The following is a 19,709-nucleotide window of genomic DNA, read 5'->3' as shown; positions in this document are numbered from 1 at the left end:
GTGACGTGTGGGTTGTAACAGTTTGTCAGGAACCTGCCAGAGGTGTGTGGGGTCTCACAGTCTGTCAGGACCCTGTCAGGGGTGTAACGGGTCTCACAGTCTGTCACGAGCCTGTCAGGGGTGTGTGGGGTTTCACAGTGTGTCAGAACCCCGTCATGGATGTGTGGGGTCTCCCAGTGTGTCAGGAACCTGTCAGGGGTGTGTGGGATCTCACAGTGTGTCAGGACCCTGTCAGGGGTGTGTGTGGGTTGTCACAGTTTGTCAGGAACCTGTCAGGGGTGTGCGGAGTCACACCGGGTGTCAGGACCCTGGCAGGGGTGTGTGGGGTCTCACAGTGTGTCAGGACCCTGGCAGCGGTTTGTGGGGTCTCACAGTGTGTCAGGACCCTGGCAGCGATTTGTGGGGTCTCACAGTGTGTCAGACCCTGTCAGGAGTGTGTTGATCTCACAGTGTTTCAGGGCCCTGTCAGGGGTGTTTGCGGTCTCACAGTGTTTCAGGGCCCTGTCAGGGGTGTTTGTGGTCTCACAGAGTTTCATGACCCTGCAAATGACGTGTGGGGTCTCACAGTGTGTCACGAACTGGTCAGGGGTGTGTGGGGTCTCACAGTGTGTCAGGACCCTGTCAGGTGTGTGTGGGTCTCACAGTGTGTCAGGACCCTGTCAGGGGTGTGTGGGGTCTCACAGTGTGTCAGGACCCTGTCAGGGGTGTGTGGATCTCACAGTGTGTCAGGACCCTGTCAGGGGTGTGTGGGGTCTCACAGTGTGTCAGGACACTGTCAGGGGTGTGTGGGTCTCGCAGTCTGTCAGGGGTGTGTGGATTCTCACAGTCTGTCAGGACAGTGTCAGACGTGTGCATGGTCTCACAGAGTGTCAGGACCCTGCAAGGGATCTGTGGGTCTCACTGTGTGCCAGGACCCTGTCAGTGACTTGTGTGGCCTCACAGTGTGTCAGGAACCTGTAAAGGACATGTGGGTTCTCACAGTGTGTCAGGAAACTGTGAGGGACGTGTGGGGTCTCACAGTCTGTCAGGACACTGTCAGACGTGTGCGCGGTCTCACAGAGCATCAGGACCCTGTCAAGGGTGTCTGGGGTCTCACAGTGTGTCAGGAGCCTGTCAGGTGTCTACGGGTTCGCACAGTCTTTCAGGACCCTGTCAATGACGTGTGCCCGGTCTCACGATGTGTCAGGAACCTGTGAAGGATGTGTGGGTTCTCACAGTCTGTCAGGACACTGTCAGCGGTGTGTGGGGTCTCACAGCGTGTCAGGACCCTGCCAAGGGTGTGTGGGGTCTCACAGTGTGTCAGGACACTGTCAGTTGTTTGTGGAGTGGGAAAGCTTGGCGGGACCCTCTCAGCGGTCTCTGACGTCTCACAGTGTGTCAGGACCCTGTCAGGGGTGTGTGTGGTCTAACTGTGTGTCAGGACCCTGTCAGAGGCGTCTGGGGTCTCACAGTGTTTCAGGACCCCACAAATGACGTGTGGGGTCTCACAGTGTGTCAGGAACCGGGCAGGGGTGTGTGGGGTCTCACAGTGTGTCCGGACCATGTCAGTGTTGTGTGGGGTCTCACACTGTGTCAGGACCTTCTCAGGGGAGTGTGGAGTCTCACAGTATGTCATGACCCTGTCATAGATGTGCAGGGTCTCACAGGCTGTCAGGACCCTGGCAGGTACTTGTGGGGTCTGACAGTTTGTCAGAACCATAACATGGTGTGTGGGGTCTCACAGTATGCCAGGAACCTGTCAGACGTGTGCGTGGTCTCACAGTGTGTCAGAAACCTGTCAGGGACATGTGGGTCGTCACAGTCTGTCAGGAACCTGTCAGGGGTGTGTGGGGTCTCACAGTGTGTAAGGATCCTGTCAGCTGTGTGTGGGATCTCCCAGTGTGTCAGGACCCTGTCAGTGATGTGTGGGTTGTAACAGTTTGTCAGGAACCTGCCAGGGGTGTGTGGGGTTTCACAGTCTGTCAGGACCCTGTCAGGGGTGTGTCGGGTCTCACAGTCTGTCACGAGCCTGTCAGGGGTGTGTGTGGTTTCACAGTGTGTCAGAACCCCGTCATGGATGTGTGGGGTCTCCCAGTGTGTCAGGAACCTGTCAGGGGTGTGTGGGATCTCACAGTGTGTCAGGACACTGTCAGTTGTTTGTGGGATGGGAAAGCTTGGCGGGACCCTGTCAGCAGTCACTGACGTCGCACAGTGTTTCAGGACACTGTCAGGGGTGTATGTGGTCTGACTGTGTGTCAGGACCCTGTCAGAGGCGTGTGGGGTCTCAGTGTGTCAGACCCTGTCAGGAGTGTGTTGATCTCACAGTGTTTCAGGGCCCTGTCAGGGGTGTTTGTGGTCTCACAGTGTTTCATGACCCTGCAAATGACGTGTGGGGTCTCACAGTGTGTCAGGAACCAGGCAGGGGTGTGTGGGGTCTCACAGTGTGTCAGGATCCGGTCAGGGGTGTGTGGGGTCTCACAGTGTGTCAGGATCCGGTCAGGGGTGTGTGGGGTCTCACAGTGTGTCCGGACCATGTCAGGGTTGTGTGGGGTCTCACTCTGTGTCAGGACCTTGTCAGGGGAGTGTGAAGTCTCACAGTATATCAGGACCCTGTCATAGATATGCAGGGTCTCACAGGCTGTCAGGACCCTATCCGGTACTTTTGGGGTGTCACTTTGTGTCAGGGCCCTGTCAGGAGTGTGTGGGGTCTGACAGTTTTTCAGAACCATAACATGGTGTGTGGGGGTCTCACAGTACGTCAGGAACCTGTCAGACGTGTGCGTGGTCTCACAGTGTGTAAGGATCCTGTCAGGGGTGTGCGTTCTCACTGTGTGTCAGGACCCTGTCACGGGTGTGTGGGATCTCACAGTGTGTCAGGACCCTGTCAGGGGTGTGTGGAGTCTCACAGTGTTTCAGGACTCTAGCAGGGGTGTATGGGGTCTCACAGTGTTTCAGGACCTTGTCAATGATGTGTGGGGTCTCACAGTGTGTCAGACCTGATCAGGAGTGTCTGGGGTCTCACAGTGCGACAGGACCCTGTCAGGGGTCTGTAGGTCTCACTGTGTGTCAGGTCTGTCAGTAACGTGCGTGGTCTTACAGTGTGTCAGGAACCTGTAAAGGACGTGTGGGTTTTCACAGTGTGTCAGGAAACTGTGAGGGACGTGTGGGGTCTCACAGTCTGTCAGGACCCTGTCAGGGGTGTGTGGAGTGTCACAGTGTATCAGGACCCTGTCAGCGGTGTGTGGGGTCTCACAGTATGTCTGCACCTAGTCATGGGTGTGTGGGGACTCACAGTTTGTGAGGACCCTGTTAGGGGTGTGTGGGGTCTCATAGTTTGTGAGGACCCTGTCAGGGGTGTGTGGTGTCTCACAGGGTTTTAGGACCCTGACAGGAGTGTGTGGTGCCTCACAGTGTTTCTGGACCCTGTCGGGGAAATGGGGTCTCAAAGTATGTCATTCCCCTAACCGGGGTGTGTGGGGTGTCACAGTGTGTCATTATCCTGTCAGGGGTATGTGGGTTCTCACAGTGTTTCTGGACCCTGCCTTGGATGTGTTTGACTTCTCATTGTGTCAGGACACTGTCAGGAGAGTGTCGGGTCTGACTGTGTCAGGACCCTTCCAGGAGTGTGTGGTGTCTCACAGTATGTCAAGACCCTGTCAGGTATGTTACGTGTCTCCATTCAATGTATTCGGCTGTGATAGGGAGCGTAGGAAAACTGATTGTGGACAAATGGACAAATTTACTTTAGAGGATGTGACAGTAGTAGAAATTATGCTCTTCAATAATCAGGGAGTGTATCTGTTTCATATTCAGAAATGGGTGTGGGAATTTCACTGTTTTGTCTGTTCCCTCAGCAAGCAACATGAGGAATATTGAAGAACAAGCTTGTAGTGATTTACCTAACACGTATTTCAGGGAAACTGAGGGGTTTCATTGACCGGATGTGGACTGGAACAGCATTAACAGAGGTGGCAGAGACGTGAGTGGTTTGTCAATGTCCTGATTCCTCTGTCTCTGATCCCACATTTAAATGATCATCTTTGGGATTTGTTCTTGTAAATCAGAGAGACTGAACCAGGGTTCTGGCTGAGATTCCTTATATTTCTGTTAGGAGCTTCGAATAATCAGATAAAACATGGGCTGATGCAATATTAGTAAGTTTTGTGATATCTGTCTTTCCTACACTCTCTCCGCTGTTAAATGTGGCATTGTGTGATCCAACTCAGTCTGTGATGATGAAGCCTGACAATCTCTTGAGCCCATGCACTGCCCCGGGCTCCATATTTACAGACACGATGCGATTATGGATGTAGTGAGTTTCTTATCCAGACGGTCACAATTTAATTAATTGCAATATTATTTATAGATATTTTCAGTCTTTTCCACCTTCCCTGCCGCGATCCCACAACTCCCGGTTTCCCTGTCCTAATTCCCATCTCTCACCCTGCCACAGTGTCCATCACACAATGCCAGTAGACATGAATTTCAGCTTCTGTGGACTGAGCTGAGGACTATGTCCCCCAATCTCACCCTCTCTCACACTGTAGCAGAGTTTGTACTGGGGAGTGCAGATGTGAACACAGTGGTGTTCATATGCTGCTCTGTGGTTGAACAGACCGGTTGGGATGTTACCTGCTTTTCTAATTAAAGTGATGCTATTATTACTGTTCTGTGACTGGAACTTCAGCGGACGCCCAACTCTAAGAAAAGATAATCTGCAGGAACTGGGGGAGTTTAGAAAATGGTTAAGGATGAGGCTGTTCAGGAGGGGGCAGTGGCTGGCAAGAGAAGGTTTTGACTTTTTGGTGTGAAGAAATTCTTTTTTCCATTCTCCGGATCGCCCCCTTCTCCACCCAGACTCCGGTGGAGATCTGTAGTTGCAGGTCCCAGAGCGGTGTGACAACTCTAGTCAAACTCGCCAGCTCTCTGCCTCTTTCCTCAAAATGTTCTTTGAAATCTCTCCCTCTAGGAAACATGTTTCCCTGTGTCTCACTGTCACAGTGCCAGCATTTACCTGGTCAGATCCTTGTGGCTCAGCAACTTAACCGCCCTACACAAATTACAACCACTGGTGGAAACAGAGGTGAAGTTTCAACTCTATGAACTCTGCTCCAGCCGCATCTGGGCCATTGTGTACCGTTCCGATCACCCCACTACCAGAGGGATGTTGAGGCTTTAGAGAGGGAGCAGAAGAGGTTTACCAGGATGCTGCCTGCTTTAGAGGGCATGTGCTATCATGAGAGGCTGGAGAAAAATGAATTGTTTTCTCTGGATCATCAGAGGCTGAGAAGCTCTGACACAGGTTGACAAAATCATGAGAGGCTTAGATCGCATGGACAGAGAGAATCTTAGATACTTAGATAAAGTGAGGTTGAATTGTTTATTATTTATTGTACTGCCCTGCACTGTTTTGTGCACTTTATGCAGTCCTTTGTGGGTCAAGTACTAGTGTAGTTTTTTGCATGGTTTTCGGTAATCCAGTGTAGCCGTGTGTTGTCTCACCTAGTCTAGTGTAGTTTTCAGTTGTTTCATGTAGCACCAGGGTCCTGGAGGAACGTTGTTTCATTTTTACTGTGTACTGTACCAGCAGTTTATGGTCGAAATGACAATAAAAGGCGACTTGACTTGAAATGCCTATTACTAGAGGGCCTGCATTGAAGGTGAGAGGGGGTTGGATTAAGGGGGATGTGAGGGATAGATTTTTTTTTAAATCAGAGAGCCGTGGATGCCTGAAAAGCACTGCCTGGTAAGGTAGTAGAGACAAATTTCCCGAGGCTTTAAAGAGACGCTTGGACAGGCACATGGATATAAGGAAGATGGAGGCATATGGACATGGTGTAGGAAGAAGAGATTAGAGTTTGGGTACGTTTGATTTACTGTTTCGGCACAATATGATAGGCCTAATGGCTTATCCCCGTCTTATACTCTGCAACGTTCAATGCACGTTCACTTACCTTTGAGCTCACTGAGAAACTCCAGTAAAAGTTGAGCGGGAATTGGTCGATGGGAGGGATCACAACCTGATTAAATTGAAACAAATTGAGGAAATGATTTATATAAAATTGTAGTGTGCTGTGTTCAATCCAAATTTAAATTAATCTCTGATATTATCTCACCATGTTCCTGTATTTCTTTCAGTATTTTGTCTAACTTTGGGACACCAATCCGCATTTTCACAAAGGTGTCCCACATCACTCTCCGGGCGCGGGAGCCTTTCTCCATCACCAGGCTCAGGAGGAGTTTAGAACTGTCCGCCCGCTCTCCCTTATCAGCGAGATCAGAGATTTTCTGTGAAGAGTAACAGTGAACATATTGGGGACTGACAGATTCACACAGAGAATGAGAAGTAAATGATGTGCTCTGTAACGGGATCACACTGAGCAGTCACCCGGACGGGTGCTGATCCTGTCTGGACACAGACTGTACATTCTGAGTGCAGAGCACACAGAGAGACATTCACCGTGAACCTGGTCCACCAGTCAATGAGGTCCTGGCTGGTCTGTGACCTCTTCATTGATGTAGCTCCAAATCCATAAATAATCCATAAAGAATCTGTGGAATTCTCTGCCACAGGAAACAGTTGAGGCCAGTTCATTGGCTATATTTAAGAGGGAGTTAGATATGGCCCTTGTGGCTAAAGGGATCGGGGGTATGGGGGGAAGGCTGGTACAGAGTTCTGAGTTGGATGATCAGCCATGATCATACTGAATGGCGGTGCAGGCTCGAAGGGCTGAATGGCCTACTCCTGCACCTATTTTCTATGTTTCTATGTTTCTATAATCCCTCACTGGATTTGACAGAAATCAGAAAATAGCGAGCACAGATGAAGAAAGAAAACAGGAGGGCTTTCCCAACATGGTGAGCAATCTCAGAGAAGTTGCAGAAAAGATGATGTTATTATTCTATTCAGTCCACCAGTGTCCAACATGACAGCGGATTACTGGCTGACACCTGACGCCTTTCCTTTGCCCTTTCCAGTGGAGGTTTATTCAGTGATTACACATTACAACAAGACAGTATTCCCCAATTCACACTGTTTGCAGTTACAGATTGTAACAGAATCATCTCCACCCAGAACAGAACACACTCCAGCTCCTGTGGCACCCACTGATAATGTCCCAGTTCTCACTGACGTCCTGCCGTCACGCTGCACGGTCTTCCCAAACCGAAACCTCCCGTCATATTTCCATTTAATACTGGAAGCCCACACAACTGTTACCTGCTCAACTCGCTCTGAACACTGAGCATCTACCCACCAGTCTGCGGAGTACTTTCATCCCTTTCTATCACTGGTTCAGATTCATATTTTTGAGATTTCATATACATTATTTATTTCCCAGTTGTTTCTCAGTTTAATATCTGATGAGTCAGATTTCCGACACCCATCAGTCCCGTGATGTGTGAAAATTCAAACCCATTCTCCCTCCCGCTCACCCGATGTTCCTCTCCGCTGAACTGATTCTCGGCCGTTAACGCCAGGCTCACTTCGTGCACCCCTCCTTCCATCGCCTGCTCCAGCCTGTCCCGGTAGAAATCCGTCAACTGCAGCAGCTGGAAATCATCCCAGCTTGCCAGGAGCTCGGTGATCACTGAGCTCGGACCTGTGAAGCACAATGGGGAAAATTAAAGAAATTGCCGACCCGTATTGGGCTGCAACTTCCTCTCTGGAAACTAAAAATTGTGGGGCAGGTCACCAAACACAGTGCGAAATATATGGTAGGGGGTATGGAGAGTGGGTCCAAGAGGGAGGGGTGAGAGATCCGGTGGTGGGAAGTGGGGTGAGACGGAGGTAGGAGAGAAGGAGGAGGGGGGAGAGTGAGTGAGGGAGAGGGAGAGGGAGACATGGGGAGAGACGGAGAGGAGAGTGGAAAGGGAGGTGTGTGGAGAGACGGAGAGAAGGAGTAGAAAGGAAGTGCTGGGGAGAGACGAAGAGGAGAGGGGGAAGGGAGGGGTGGGGAGAGGCAGAGAGGAGAGGGGCAAGGGAGAGGTGGGGAGAGATGGAGAGGAGATTGTACTCTTTCCACGTGACTGTGCTCCCCCAGAGATATTAACATTCTCTCTCATCTCTCTGCTGATTTTGCAAATATTTTGTGAAGTGCAGATAGTGCATTAAACACGGATACAGAGTCAAGGCAATTGCCAACATACCCGTGACCTCTCCTGATGTTAATGTCACCAGACCTCCTCCACTACTCGCCCGTTCAGCCATGTTGAGGACGGTGGTGGTCCGTTTTTGCTGTGCTGTAACAAACAAAGTCAATAGTAGAGCGTCAGGCATTAATTGTAATACAAAGGGGAACACTTTTTTTTTTAAACAGAGCGACAGACTTCCAAACATCTTGCGCCCATCCACTGAAGACTTGATACGGCCAAATCTACCTGCACCCATCCACCGACAGTCACACAATACCCATTTCCCCTCTATCCCTGGATTGTTCACATTTCCGGGATTCCCCGAAGTATCTACTCGCTGCATTGCAGGTAAAACTCTTTTAAAAACCAATCTTGTGTCCTGGACTGGGAATGATGTGTCAATGAAATGGCAAGAGAGGTTGATGAGACGGCGTCCACTGGTTTGGTCCTCCTACCACTGGTGGCACTGTGGTGAGTAATGGACAACTGTTACAGCAATGTGGGGTGAAGCATTTCTGCTGACCAATGGGACATCTATTCCTCTCCTCACTGAATGCAGTTTTCAAAGTCACACCTGACTCTCACCGTCTCCTTTCAGTTTAACATCGCCTGGCATTGACACCTATGGCAATATATGGTTTGAGTTTAAACTCTCCCAAGAGCCTTAGCAAACCTCCCTGCCAGGATACTGCTCCCCACCGTACTCTCGTATTCCAGTGCAACCCGTCATTTTTGTACAGGTCATGCCTGCCCCTAAAGTGGTCCCAATGATCCATATATCTGAATCCCTTCCCCCTACTCTAATCCCTCAGCCACGCATTCATCCTCTACCTCACTCTATTCCTGTACTCACTGTCACATGGCACAGGCAATAATCCCGAGGTTACTACCATTGAGGTCCTGCTTCTCAACTTCCTTCCTTACTCCCTGTAGTTTGTTTTCAGGACCTCCTCCCTTTTCCTACTTATTTTGTTGGTACCAATATTTACCATGACCTCTGGCAGTTCTCTTTCCCTCTTCAGGATATCATGGACGCGATCAGAAACAGCCCGGACACCAGCACCTGGGAGGGAAGCTACCATCCGTGTTTCTTTCCTGCATCCACACAACCCTGTGTCTGACCGCGTAACTATCGAGTCCCCTATCACTGCTGCCATCCTCTTCCTTTCCCTACCCTTCTGAGTAACAGGGCCAGACTCTGTGCCAGAGGTGCAGACACTGTTGCTTCCCGCTGTTAGGCCACACCCGACCCCCACAGTACTCAAGCAGGTAGACTTATTGCTAACGGGTCAGCCACACGGGTACTCTCTAGTATCTGACTCTTGTCCTTCCCTGTCTTGGCTGTTACCGACTTACCTGTCTTCCGAGGCCCCGGAGCTACTTGACTCTTCTCTATCACCTCCGCACTCTCCCTGACCAGGTCATCGAGCTGCACCTCCAGTTCCATAACTCGGTTCCTCTGGTGCCGCAGCTCGGCACACCTGGCTCAGAAGTGGCTGTCGGGGAGGCTCGTTGTCTCCCAGACTTCCCACTCCTGACACCCAGTACAGAACACCGGCCTCACACACATGCTTCCTGTTTCTATTCTTCACAAGTAACTTAGCTCGCCCTGACCCATTATCACCTAGGCCCATTGAGCCAAAGCCCTCCTGCTCTGATTTATTCTACTTAGACGCCCGCTTTACAAAGCTGTCTTCTTTTTTAAACTCGGCTTGCGCAGTCCTGCCTCGCTCGGGGATTTCCCCAACATCAATGTCCAGCTGCCCAAGACTTCTGATTCATTGTGGAAAGAGGGACATCCAGCCCCAACTGTAGAAGTACTGACCTGGGCCAAATCCCAGATATTGAGAACTCCATATGCCCAGAGAATCCCAGGATTACAGCCCAAGCACCCACTGGCCCAGGACTCCTTGTTACTGGTAATATGCTGCAGTGTCCCGGCCATTAGGAGTTCAAAAACTAACACTCCTGTGTCAACCTACGGCAGAACAGGAACCTGAAGATCATCTGACTGGGCCAATGATCCGGTTGGAAAACCTGGGCGGGGGTCATTAGATGCCGGGGGTATGTTTTACATCGTCTCCAGCAGCTAAACTGAACACATTTTATCCTTACCTCATTGCTAAATGAGATCTTGCCCAGCTCAGCTGTCCATCATATTTCCTGTAGGCTAACAGGAATAAGATCCTTTTAATTAAAAATTGAAAGTAAAGTGCTGGAAACTCGGTACATCTGGTTGGATCTGTGGAAAGAGAAACTGTGGAAGACCCAGTATCAGAACTGGGACTGTCCAAGTTGCTGCCCGATCTGCTGAATGTTTCCAGCATTTTCTTTCTTTACTTTAAATGATGCACAACTATTGACTGATTACAAGATGGTTGTGATGGCCTGAACAAAGTTGCATAAATGTAATGCCCACATTCATTAGCTTGCTCTTCATTACAACGCAGGGATAATACAGTTGATACAGTCAATGCTCACAACAACCTCTCCACCCCACTATCTTTATCAATCAATCATTTTATTTGGATAAGGAATTCACAAATATCATGTACTTTTTTCACACATATAACCTTTTCCATTTTTTAATATGTATAAAACTACAATTATTTATACATTCTTAAGTACACATTGAGATGATATAAAAGGAAAATAAACATTTAAATAGATAATTATGTACTGTGGTAAATCTAACCTATTAGGCTAAGTAATGGAATTAGTTGTTAAGAAAAATGGTAATAATAGTTTCCATATGGTCCATTTCCACTGGTCCAAAATGTTATATGTATCAACCATTGTAGGTGTTTATATCCTAATTTGTTCATGCTTGCTCCTGCCCGCAGACATAATTATCCAATCCCTATGTACTTATTTACTTAATTTTTTCATTTTATCCCTTTCCCAAATCTTTCCCTTTACTTGTGTTAATTCTCTATTTTCCAAAAGAAAACAAAAAAAAACAAACATTTAGACTGGGCTGCTTACGTTAGCAATATTACTGTGTTGATGAGAAGAGCAGTATAAATCATTAGGAGAGTCATCTAAAGTCTGCTCACATTGGGGTTATATATTCAATCCATTTATTCCAGATTTGATAAAATTTTTCTTTTTGAGTTCTCAGGGAGTAAGTCAACTTTTCCATTTTAAATATTTCCAAGATAATTTCGTGCCAATCTTCTAATGTAGGTGGTATTGGATTTAGCCATTTTCTAGTGATTGATTTCTTACTTGCCGCTAAGAGGGCCTGCAGCAACTTTATATCTTCCTTCTGTTCAAGAAACAATACATGCCCCAAATAGAGCGCCTCAAGGTTCAGAGGTATCTGGGTCTTAAGTACCTTAACTAATGTTCTATGAATACCTTCCCAAAATAGACTTAATTTAGGGCAATCCCAAAAAATATGAAAATGATTTGCCTCCATGGAGCCGCATCTTCTCCAACACATCACATTTGTATCTTTATATTTTTCCTGATATGGGGTCCTGAAGTATCTTATAATGCTTTTCCAATAATGTTCTCTCCAAGTCAAAGAATTAGTCGAGGACCATTGAAAGCTGCAGCTTTTCCCCCAAGCCTCCTCTGAAAGTACCAACCTCGCTTCTTTCTCCCACTTCTCTTTAATATACAGTGTATTTACATTTTTAGCATGTGAGAGTGCATTATATAATCGAGAAACTGATTTACTAGGTATTGAACTGCAAGCCGAATTCAGAATCTTGAAAAATTCTAATTCTACTGTTGATAGGTCTGTATATCTACAACTCTGGTTAACATAGTTTCGTACTTGAAGGTACCTAAAAAAGCCATTATGCTCTAGGCCATGTTTGTCCTGCAGGATTTGGAAACTTTGTAATACTCTTTTATCTATAAATGAGAGGTAGGTTGTAAGACCTTTCTTTATCCATAGCTCAAATCTTTTATCTCCTCTGTTGGGAAGAAATTCGGTATCATATGCACACCATCTAAAGAGTTTTAACATATTATTAATTCCACATGAATTAACCACCTTCTGCCATACTTTTAATGTAAGATTTATCCAAGCGTTTTTAAATTTTTCCAACTGGGCCATCAATCCTTTGTCAGCTATTGAGGCCTGAAGAGGAAAACTGTCAACTAATCCAAATTCTATTTCCTTCCATCTAGCCTTATATTCCCTATTACACCAATATAACAGAGGGGTTATCTGTGAGGCATAAAAATAATTTCTCAGGCAAGGAAGAACCATACCTCCTCCTTCCTTCCCTAACTGTAAGGTGTTATATCGAATTCTAGGTTTCTTTCCTTGCCAAATGAAGCGGGAAATCCATTTGTCCCATTCCCTGAATTGATTATCATCCACCTCCACCGGTAAAGTACGGAAAAGATACAATAACCGAGGAAGAATATTCATTTTCATAGTATTTATCCTTGAATTTAAACTTAAAAAGGAGATAAGATTCCATCTATGCATATCTGCTTTTATCTCTGAGATTAATGGCCCATAATTTACCTGTGACAGTGTTGAAATATCCTTCAGCAGGGTTATTCCTAAATATTTTAATGATTTAGCTTCCCACTTAAGATCATATGTATCCTGCAATTTTTTGGATGGTGTATAATTTAGGGACATAACCTGCGTTTTCTTTACATTTATTTTATAACCTGATATTTTCCCAAAGTCATACAACAGTATAAACAATCCTATAAATGATTTTTCTGGCTCACTCAGATAGACCAAAACATCATCTGCGAATAACGCCACTTTCTGTTCAATCCCTGCCACCTTGATACCTTTTATGATTTCACTCTGTCTTCTTAGTTGGGCAAGCGGTTCAATATATAGCGCAAAAAGGAGAGGAGAAATTGGGCATCCCTGTCTAGTGCCTCTCTCTAAGATGAAGGAGTCAGAGAGGTCCCCATTTATCTTAATTCGGGCTGTAGGGCTGTCATATAGAGTCTGAATTACTTTAATAAACTTTTCTTGAAAGCCGAATCTTCCTAACACTCTATATAGGAATGCCCAACTAACCGAATCAAAAGCTTTCTCAGCGTCCAATCCTACTACCATTGTCTCTGTCTCGTTCTTATTAACCTGTTCTAATATGTGCAGAGTTCTCCTTATGTTGTCCTGTGTTTGTCTTTGTGAATAAATCCAGTCTGGTCTAAGTGGATTAGGCCAGGTAAAAGCTTTTCCAATCTGCGCACTAATATAGATGTAAATAGTTTGTAATCTAAATTAAGAACACTAATTGGCCGATAATTGCCACATTCTAGTTTATCTTTACCCTCTTTAGGAATAACTGAAATAATCACTTCTCTACAGGAAGGTGGAGTTTCTCTTCTCTGCAAGATCCAATTAAAGGTGTTAAGTAGTAATGGGGCTAACTGTGTCTTCAGGGACTTGTACCACTCTGAGGTAAACCCATCAGAACCCGGGGACTTTCCAGCCTTTAACCTAGAGATGGCCACGTTCAGTTCTTTGACAGTTACTGGTTCTAATAAACTTTCATTTTGTAAATCTGTAAGTTTAGGAAGATCTAAAAAAATCAATACACTGTCTATATAGGGCTCATTGGGGGCCCAGGGTTGGGAGTACAGTTCTCGATAATATGTTTCAAAACTCTCTTGAATTTTCCCTATTGTACTCTCCACAAGCTTTGTCTTTGGATTCTTTATTTTATGAATTGTATTGTCTGCTTGTTGTTTTCGTAATTTATATGCTAATAATCTAGCTGATTTACCTCCTACTTCATAATTCTTTTGTCTCAGGTAAAGAAAATTTCTTTGAGTTTCCAACGTATAAATATCATCAATTTCACTTTGCAATTTCCTAATTTCCTGTTTTCGATTTGAATTACTTTTGTTGTTATCTACAACTTGAAGTTGTTTTAATTTTCCTTGAAGGTCTGTTAATTTTTGTGCATTGATTTTTTTCATGTGAGTGGTAATGGAAATAATTTTCCCTCTCAGTACAGCTTTCAATGTATCCCATAAGATCACTGGTGATGTTTCTCCCGTGTCATTAAGGTCTAGATATTCTTTGATTTCTCCCCTTAATCTCTCCATTACTTTCGGGTTATTGAGTATATGTGAGTTTAGCCTCCATAGTGTTTTCCTCATTTTCCTTTCCAGGATTAGAGACATAGAGACTGGGCTATGATCCAACAGATCAATTGTTGCAATATTACAGTTTTTTATCCTGAGTCTATCTGTATTAAAGATAAAGAAATAGTCTATCCTTGAATAGGCTGAATGAGGGAAAGAGTAATATGTATAATCTTTACTAGTAGGGTGTAATTCCCTCCAGACATCTATAATTCCCAACTCCTCCATCAACGAATTCACTTTCCGAGTCAGAGGTTTATTATGAGTAACTATTCTTGAAGAATCTAATATAGGATTTAATCTAATATTAAAATCCCCTCCACAAATTACTACCCCTTGAGAACTGACCATTAGGTCAAAAATGTGTCTGTAAAATGACCATTCACAACCTGGAGGAGCATAAACTTTCAGCAATGTTATTTCTGTACCTTCTATTCTTCCTGTGATTTTTACGAACCGTCCTTCTTTGTCTCTAGTCTCTGAAATATGTTCATAATTAAGAGTACTTGATATTAAAGTAGCTACCCCTCTTTTGTGACTCAATTTATATGATGAATAAAATACATGCTTAAAGCCCATTCTTTTTAATTTTCCATGTTCAGATTGGCTCATATGTGTTTCCTGGAGGAAAGCTATTTGTGCCCTCTCTTTTTTCAATTTAGACATAATCTTATTTCTTTTAATTGGATTCAAAACCCCATTAACATTATAGGAAATTATTTTTACCAATTCAGTTTGCATTTTTCTCTAGTAGAAAAAAAAACTCTCCTTTTCTAACCAAACAGTAAGCAATCCCTTCTCAACAGTAAACCAAGACGTATAACCACACCCTAGACATTTTTGAATGTATAACATTTGAAAATTTTTCCCGACTTCCCACAGTGAGGCCTGAGCACCGACCCGCCTCAGTTCAGAGGGATAACCTCTATCTTCACCCTGTGTTAGAGGGCCCTCAGCAGTTTGAATAATCATAGAGAATTTTCTCCTATTTATGTCTCGACCATATTGCTATCATTCAAGTTATTCCGTCTAGTTTATTTTCAGTTACCAGTTTTCATTTTACCTTTGAGTCCGATTTACTCTTTTCAGTCATTTCTCTTAATTAATCTGTGTTCTCTGTACATTCGCGTCTGAATATTTGCAGCTTTTCCTTGTAGTTTGACACTCTGGTTCGTGTGGAGTGTCCTCGCCCCACTAACTGCCACGACTTCTGCCGAATCCTCTCCAGTAGCGACTCTGGTAGTCCCCGGTCCGCCAGGTCCAACGTTGCCTCCTCCACCGTAGCGTAAGTTTTTGTCCCTTCGTCGTAAAAGACTCTCAGCCGAGCTGGAAACAGGGTCTGGAATCTGATGTTGTTTTCCTTCAGGACTCTCCGTGTTTCCGTATATTCCTTCCGTCTGGCAAGAATCCCCGGTGCGTAGTCGTGGTCTAAACTGATTTTAAAGTTGTTCCACATGAAACCTTTCTTTTGCCATGTCCTTTTAAGCACCTCTTCCTTCGTTCTGTAACTGAGAAATCTGACCAGAATCGATCTGGGCTGGGCGCCTGCTGGAGGCTGTGGTGCCAATGCGCGGTGAGCTCTTTCTATCTGTAGGTCTTTTGCGGCCGGTATATCAAGGTTCTCTCTAAGTAGCTTCTCCACGAAGGGAATCATCAACCCGGGTTTACCTTCAGTTCCTTCGGGAACTCCGTAAATCCTCACATTTTCCCTTCTCGAGCGGCCTTCTTGATCTATTAGTTTCCACTGGAGCTGGTCTTGCAGCTTCAGCATTTCTGCTATCACCTCCTCTGCGTTTTGTAGCTTCTCTTCAATTCCAACAATCCTCGTTTCGGCTTCATCTATCCGCGAGTTAGTTTTTACTATTTCTCCTTTAATATCTCCCAGCTGTTTGCTGTTATCTTGTCGGAACTCGCGAATCTCTCCGAGAATCAAGCACAGAGTCACCGATTCCCCCTCATTATCTCCGTCCTGGCTTGCCGTGGGGGAGCTAGGCCCGTCGCCTTGCTGCGTCTCTTTATGTTTATCAGCCTTCGGAGCGGACTTTTTAATCTTGTTCTTAGACATCATCCTTGCCCCTTTTATTAATATAGTTATGCAATATTAAGTATTTGTCTAAATTCGATTATGGGGCAGTTTACCTTCTTTTTTGTCGAGAGACCTTTTCCTTACGCCGCCAGTCCCTTGATGACCCCTGTGTACTCCGCTCCTTTATCAATCTTTTCATTCATTTTTTTAAAAAGTACATATATATACAAACAAGAGGAGAATTATTTCAAATATCTATAGCGATAACAATACATACAAAATGTAAAGTAAACATTGTCAAGATCACACATAGTATTAATCTAATAGTATATAATAAAAGAAGAATGTTTGCGTTATCAATTCTCCTCTTATCATTTCATAAAAAGAAAAAAAAGACAAAGAAACTCTTGTAATTTTATAAAGATAAAAAAAATCCACTATTCTCTATAAGCAAAAACAGAAAATAAAACAAAAAAGAGAGAAAAAGAAAAGAAAAAGAAAAAAAGGGGGGACTGGGCAGCCCACACTGAGAGTAAGAGCAAGAAAAAAGAGAAACTCTGATCAAATCCAGTTTCGAGAAAGTAACTGGAAGAGCAATGAATCAAACAACATGAAAATATTGAATAAAAGGTCGCCAGGTTTCTTCAAATTTAAAGGATGTATCAAATGTCCGTCCTCTTATTTTCTCTAAACTTAGACAGGACACAATGGAGGAAAGCCAATAAAAAATAGTAGCTGGATTAAAGTCCTTCCATTTAAGCAAAATGGCTCTCCTAGCCAATAAAGTTGTAAAAGCTACCATCCGTTGAGCGGAAACAGGAATACATCCTGCTTCTGGTGGAATAATCCCCCAAAACTGCTGTAAATAAATTCAGTTGTAGATCCAAATTCAAGACTTTTGATAAAGTTTTAAAGACACCTTTCCAAAACTTAACTCTCTTGATACAAGACCAAAACAATTGGGTTAAAGTAGCTACCTCAATATTACATCTGTCACAAATAGGATTAATATTGGGAAAAATACAGGCTAATTTATCTTTTGACATATGTGCCCAATGAGGGACAGTGACTAGAAGCAGGGTGAAGGCCAAGGTCTCTGAGCTTCTTGTCAATACTTCCCTCCTTCGTATGGCTACTGCTCTGCCCATGACTGCAAGGAACTGCAGAGAATTTTGGATGAGCTGAAACAAGCCCTCCCTCACTCCACCCCAACATGGACTCTTCCTACACTTCCCCCTGCATCGGAAAAACAGGCCGTGTACTCAAAGATCCCCACAACCTGGGACATTCTGGCTGCAAACCCAATCCCGCATCGGGGAAGAGATACAAAAGCCTTAAAGTGCGTACCACCAGGCTCATGGACAGCTTCCTGTCTGTGGTTGTAAGCCAAATTAATGGTCTCCAGTCCAATAAAATGGACCCGACCACACAATGTAACTCGACATGACCCTGCCCCATATGTCTATCTGCACTGCACTTTCTCTGCAGCCATAATGCTTTGTTACAGTTATTGTTTTGTCATATATCAGCTCAATGTACCGTTGTAAAGTACTGATATGTGTGGATGGTACATTAGATCTTCACTGTAGCTCAGAACATGATAAGAATAAACAAATTCCCCATTTTAATTGTGTGGAAATATTAGACAGGCTGAGCTTCTGCTTTGGAGCTTCAGAGGGAAACTTAAAAGAACTGTCATCATTTCTGAGGAACGCAAACAAACGGAAAAGTTTCAGTCTTACATTAAGATTTGCGGCAACTGGGTCTCCCATGTCAATATCAGAATAAGGTTTAATATCACTGGCATACGTCATGAAATTTGTTGTCTTTGCGGCAGCAGTAGAACCTACTACATTACAATAGTTTTTAACAACTGTGAATGACAATAAGAATATATATATTAAATTGTTAAATTATATAAGCAGTGCAAAATAAAAATTTAAAAATGTAATAAACTATTTCAATTGTGTGGAACTATCTGATTGGGTTGTTGCTTTGGAAATTCTGGAGTGAAGCTTGACTGAACTGTACACATTTATGAGAAGCTCAGATAAACAGAAAAGGCTAAATTCTCACGTAAGTGGGTCATACACCCAGAAACACTGGCTGCAATTCGGCAGGTCGAAACAGTAGAATGAAAGATACTGCCATATTACAGAAGAGAAAACATATTGCCCACCCACAACGAGAGGACCCATGAATTCACTGCCTTGTCTGAACGGGCGAAAGATGAAGCTACACTTACACGTAGAGCAGTGACCTGCAGATGCAGCAGGAAAATGTGAACAGGAAACGGGAGCACGTGATGGGCGCAGGGTCTCCCACCTGGCCCGGTGACTCCGCTCCTCACCCCTCACACACTGCCCGACTCACCTGCCACATTTCCCACATTATTTCATACTTACAGCAGCGAAATGTTTAGCTTTCCCCTCCACATCTTCCCTGTCCCTTTCCCTCCACCCCCAGGTCACAGAGTCATGGGTTCCATTCCCATCCCGATCCGCCACACAATTTACACCCAATCAGGAATTGTGCAGGTTTCATTTAAAACACTTCGATGTTTATAATGTGACGAGAATACACATAAAATTAAGATGTTTGCTGGCCTGGGTTAGCATCAGTGGCATCAGCAGTTGGTCTGCCACCTGTCCTCAGGGGAAGGAGAGATAAGGAACAATGGAGCAGCATCTGGAGATGTGTAATGAAGGGACGGGAGAGAGAGCTGTCTGCGGCGGCTCCCCCTTTGAACCCTGAACTGTTTGAAGTGATGGACAGGTGATACCCCAGCAGGGGGATAAAAAGGGACAGGTTCGCTAAGGCAAGACACCCGAGGTAACGAGACCCTGGAAGCGGTGCGCCTCTCAGGAGTCGGCGGGAAGTACCGGACAACGCATGGGGTGGAAAGGTACGATCAGCGGGAACCCGGTGTGTGTCCACCCTCGCTTGGGTGCTGGGTTCACTGCAGAGTATCGACCGTATCTGGAGGAGGGGTCACAGTCGGTGACCTCAGGTGACATCACCAAGGACCTGCCCGAAAGCTGCTTGTGAGCAATATCGCCGGTCTGTGAGTGGAAGCCGTGTCTGAATGATCAGTCGTTCCCGTTCTCTCTCTCTCTCTCTCCCCCCACGTTGTCCATCGCCATGGCCACGATTACTGCGAACTGAACTAAATCGAACTGAACTTTGTGTCACTTTGAAATTGGTCATTTACCCCTAGACAACGATAGAGCTTGGTTGATGCTGTTATCTTAATTCTGTGCACATATGTGTTTATCATTGCTGAACTGTTGCATTTATTATCCTTTCAATTACTGTGTTGCTTGTTTCTTTAATAAAACTTTCTTAGTTCTAGTAATCCAGACTCCAACTGAGTGATCCATTTCTGCTGGTTTGGCAACCTAGTTACGGGGTACGTAACAATAAACACTAATTTCTATTCACATTCCTCTGGCCTCACTGGACAGGAACACTGAAACATCAAGTGAGA

The 19,709-nt window shown here is 45.1% G+C and overlaps 1 protein-coding gene and 1 pseudogene across 4 annotated transcripts in view; one reads left to right on the top strand and one right to left on the bottom strand.

Moving 5' to 3' along the window:
- The window catches only part of LOC140193685 (NACHT, LRR and PYD domains-containing protein 3-like), a 112,996-nt gene that overhangs the window by 41,702 nt on the left and 51,585 nt on the right, over positions 1-19,709 (bottom strand). For all 4 annotated transcript variants that reach the window (XM_072250847.1, XM_072250846.1, XM_072250848.1 and 1 more), the window contains 4 exons: positions 8,128-8,220; positions 7,414-7,580; positions 6,096-6,267; positions 5,934-5,999 (listed from right to left, as the gene is read on the bottom strand). In XM_072250847.1, the coding sequence (XP_072106948.1) occupies positions 5,934-5,999; positions 6,096-6,267; positions 7,414-7,580; positions 8,128-8,188 (466 nt within the window). In that variant the 5' untranslated portion in view covers positions 8,189-8,220. The remainder of the gene's footprint in view (positions 1-5,933; positions 6,000-6,095; positions 6,268-7,413; positions 7,581-8,127; positions 8,221-19,709) is intronic.
- On the top strand, positions 1,703-3,855 carry LOC140193686 (uncharacterized; annotated as a pseudogene).

This window comes from Mobula birostris, unplaced genomic scaffold (genome assembly GCF_030028105.1).
Source record: "Mobula birostris isolate sMobBir1 unplaced genomic scaffold, sMobBir1.hap1 scaffold_710, whole genome shotgun sequence".
In the NCBI taxonomy this organism is placed as follows: domain Eukaryota; kingdom Metazoa; phylum Chordata; class Chondrichthyes; order Myliobatiformes; family Myliobatidae; genus Mobula; species Mobula birostris.
The sequence above is the reverse complement of the archived record's forward strand: the minus strand, read 5'-3'. Positions and strand labels throughout refer to the sequence as shown.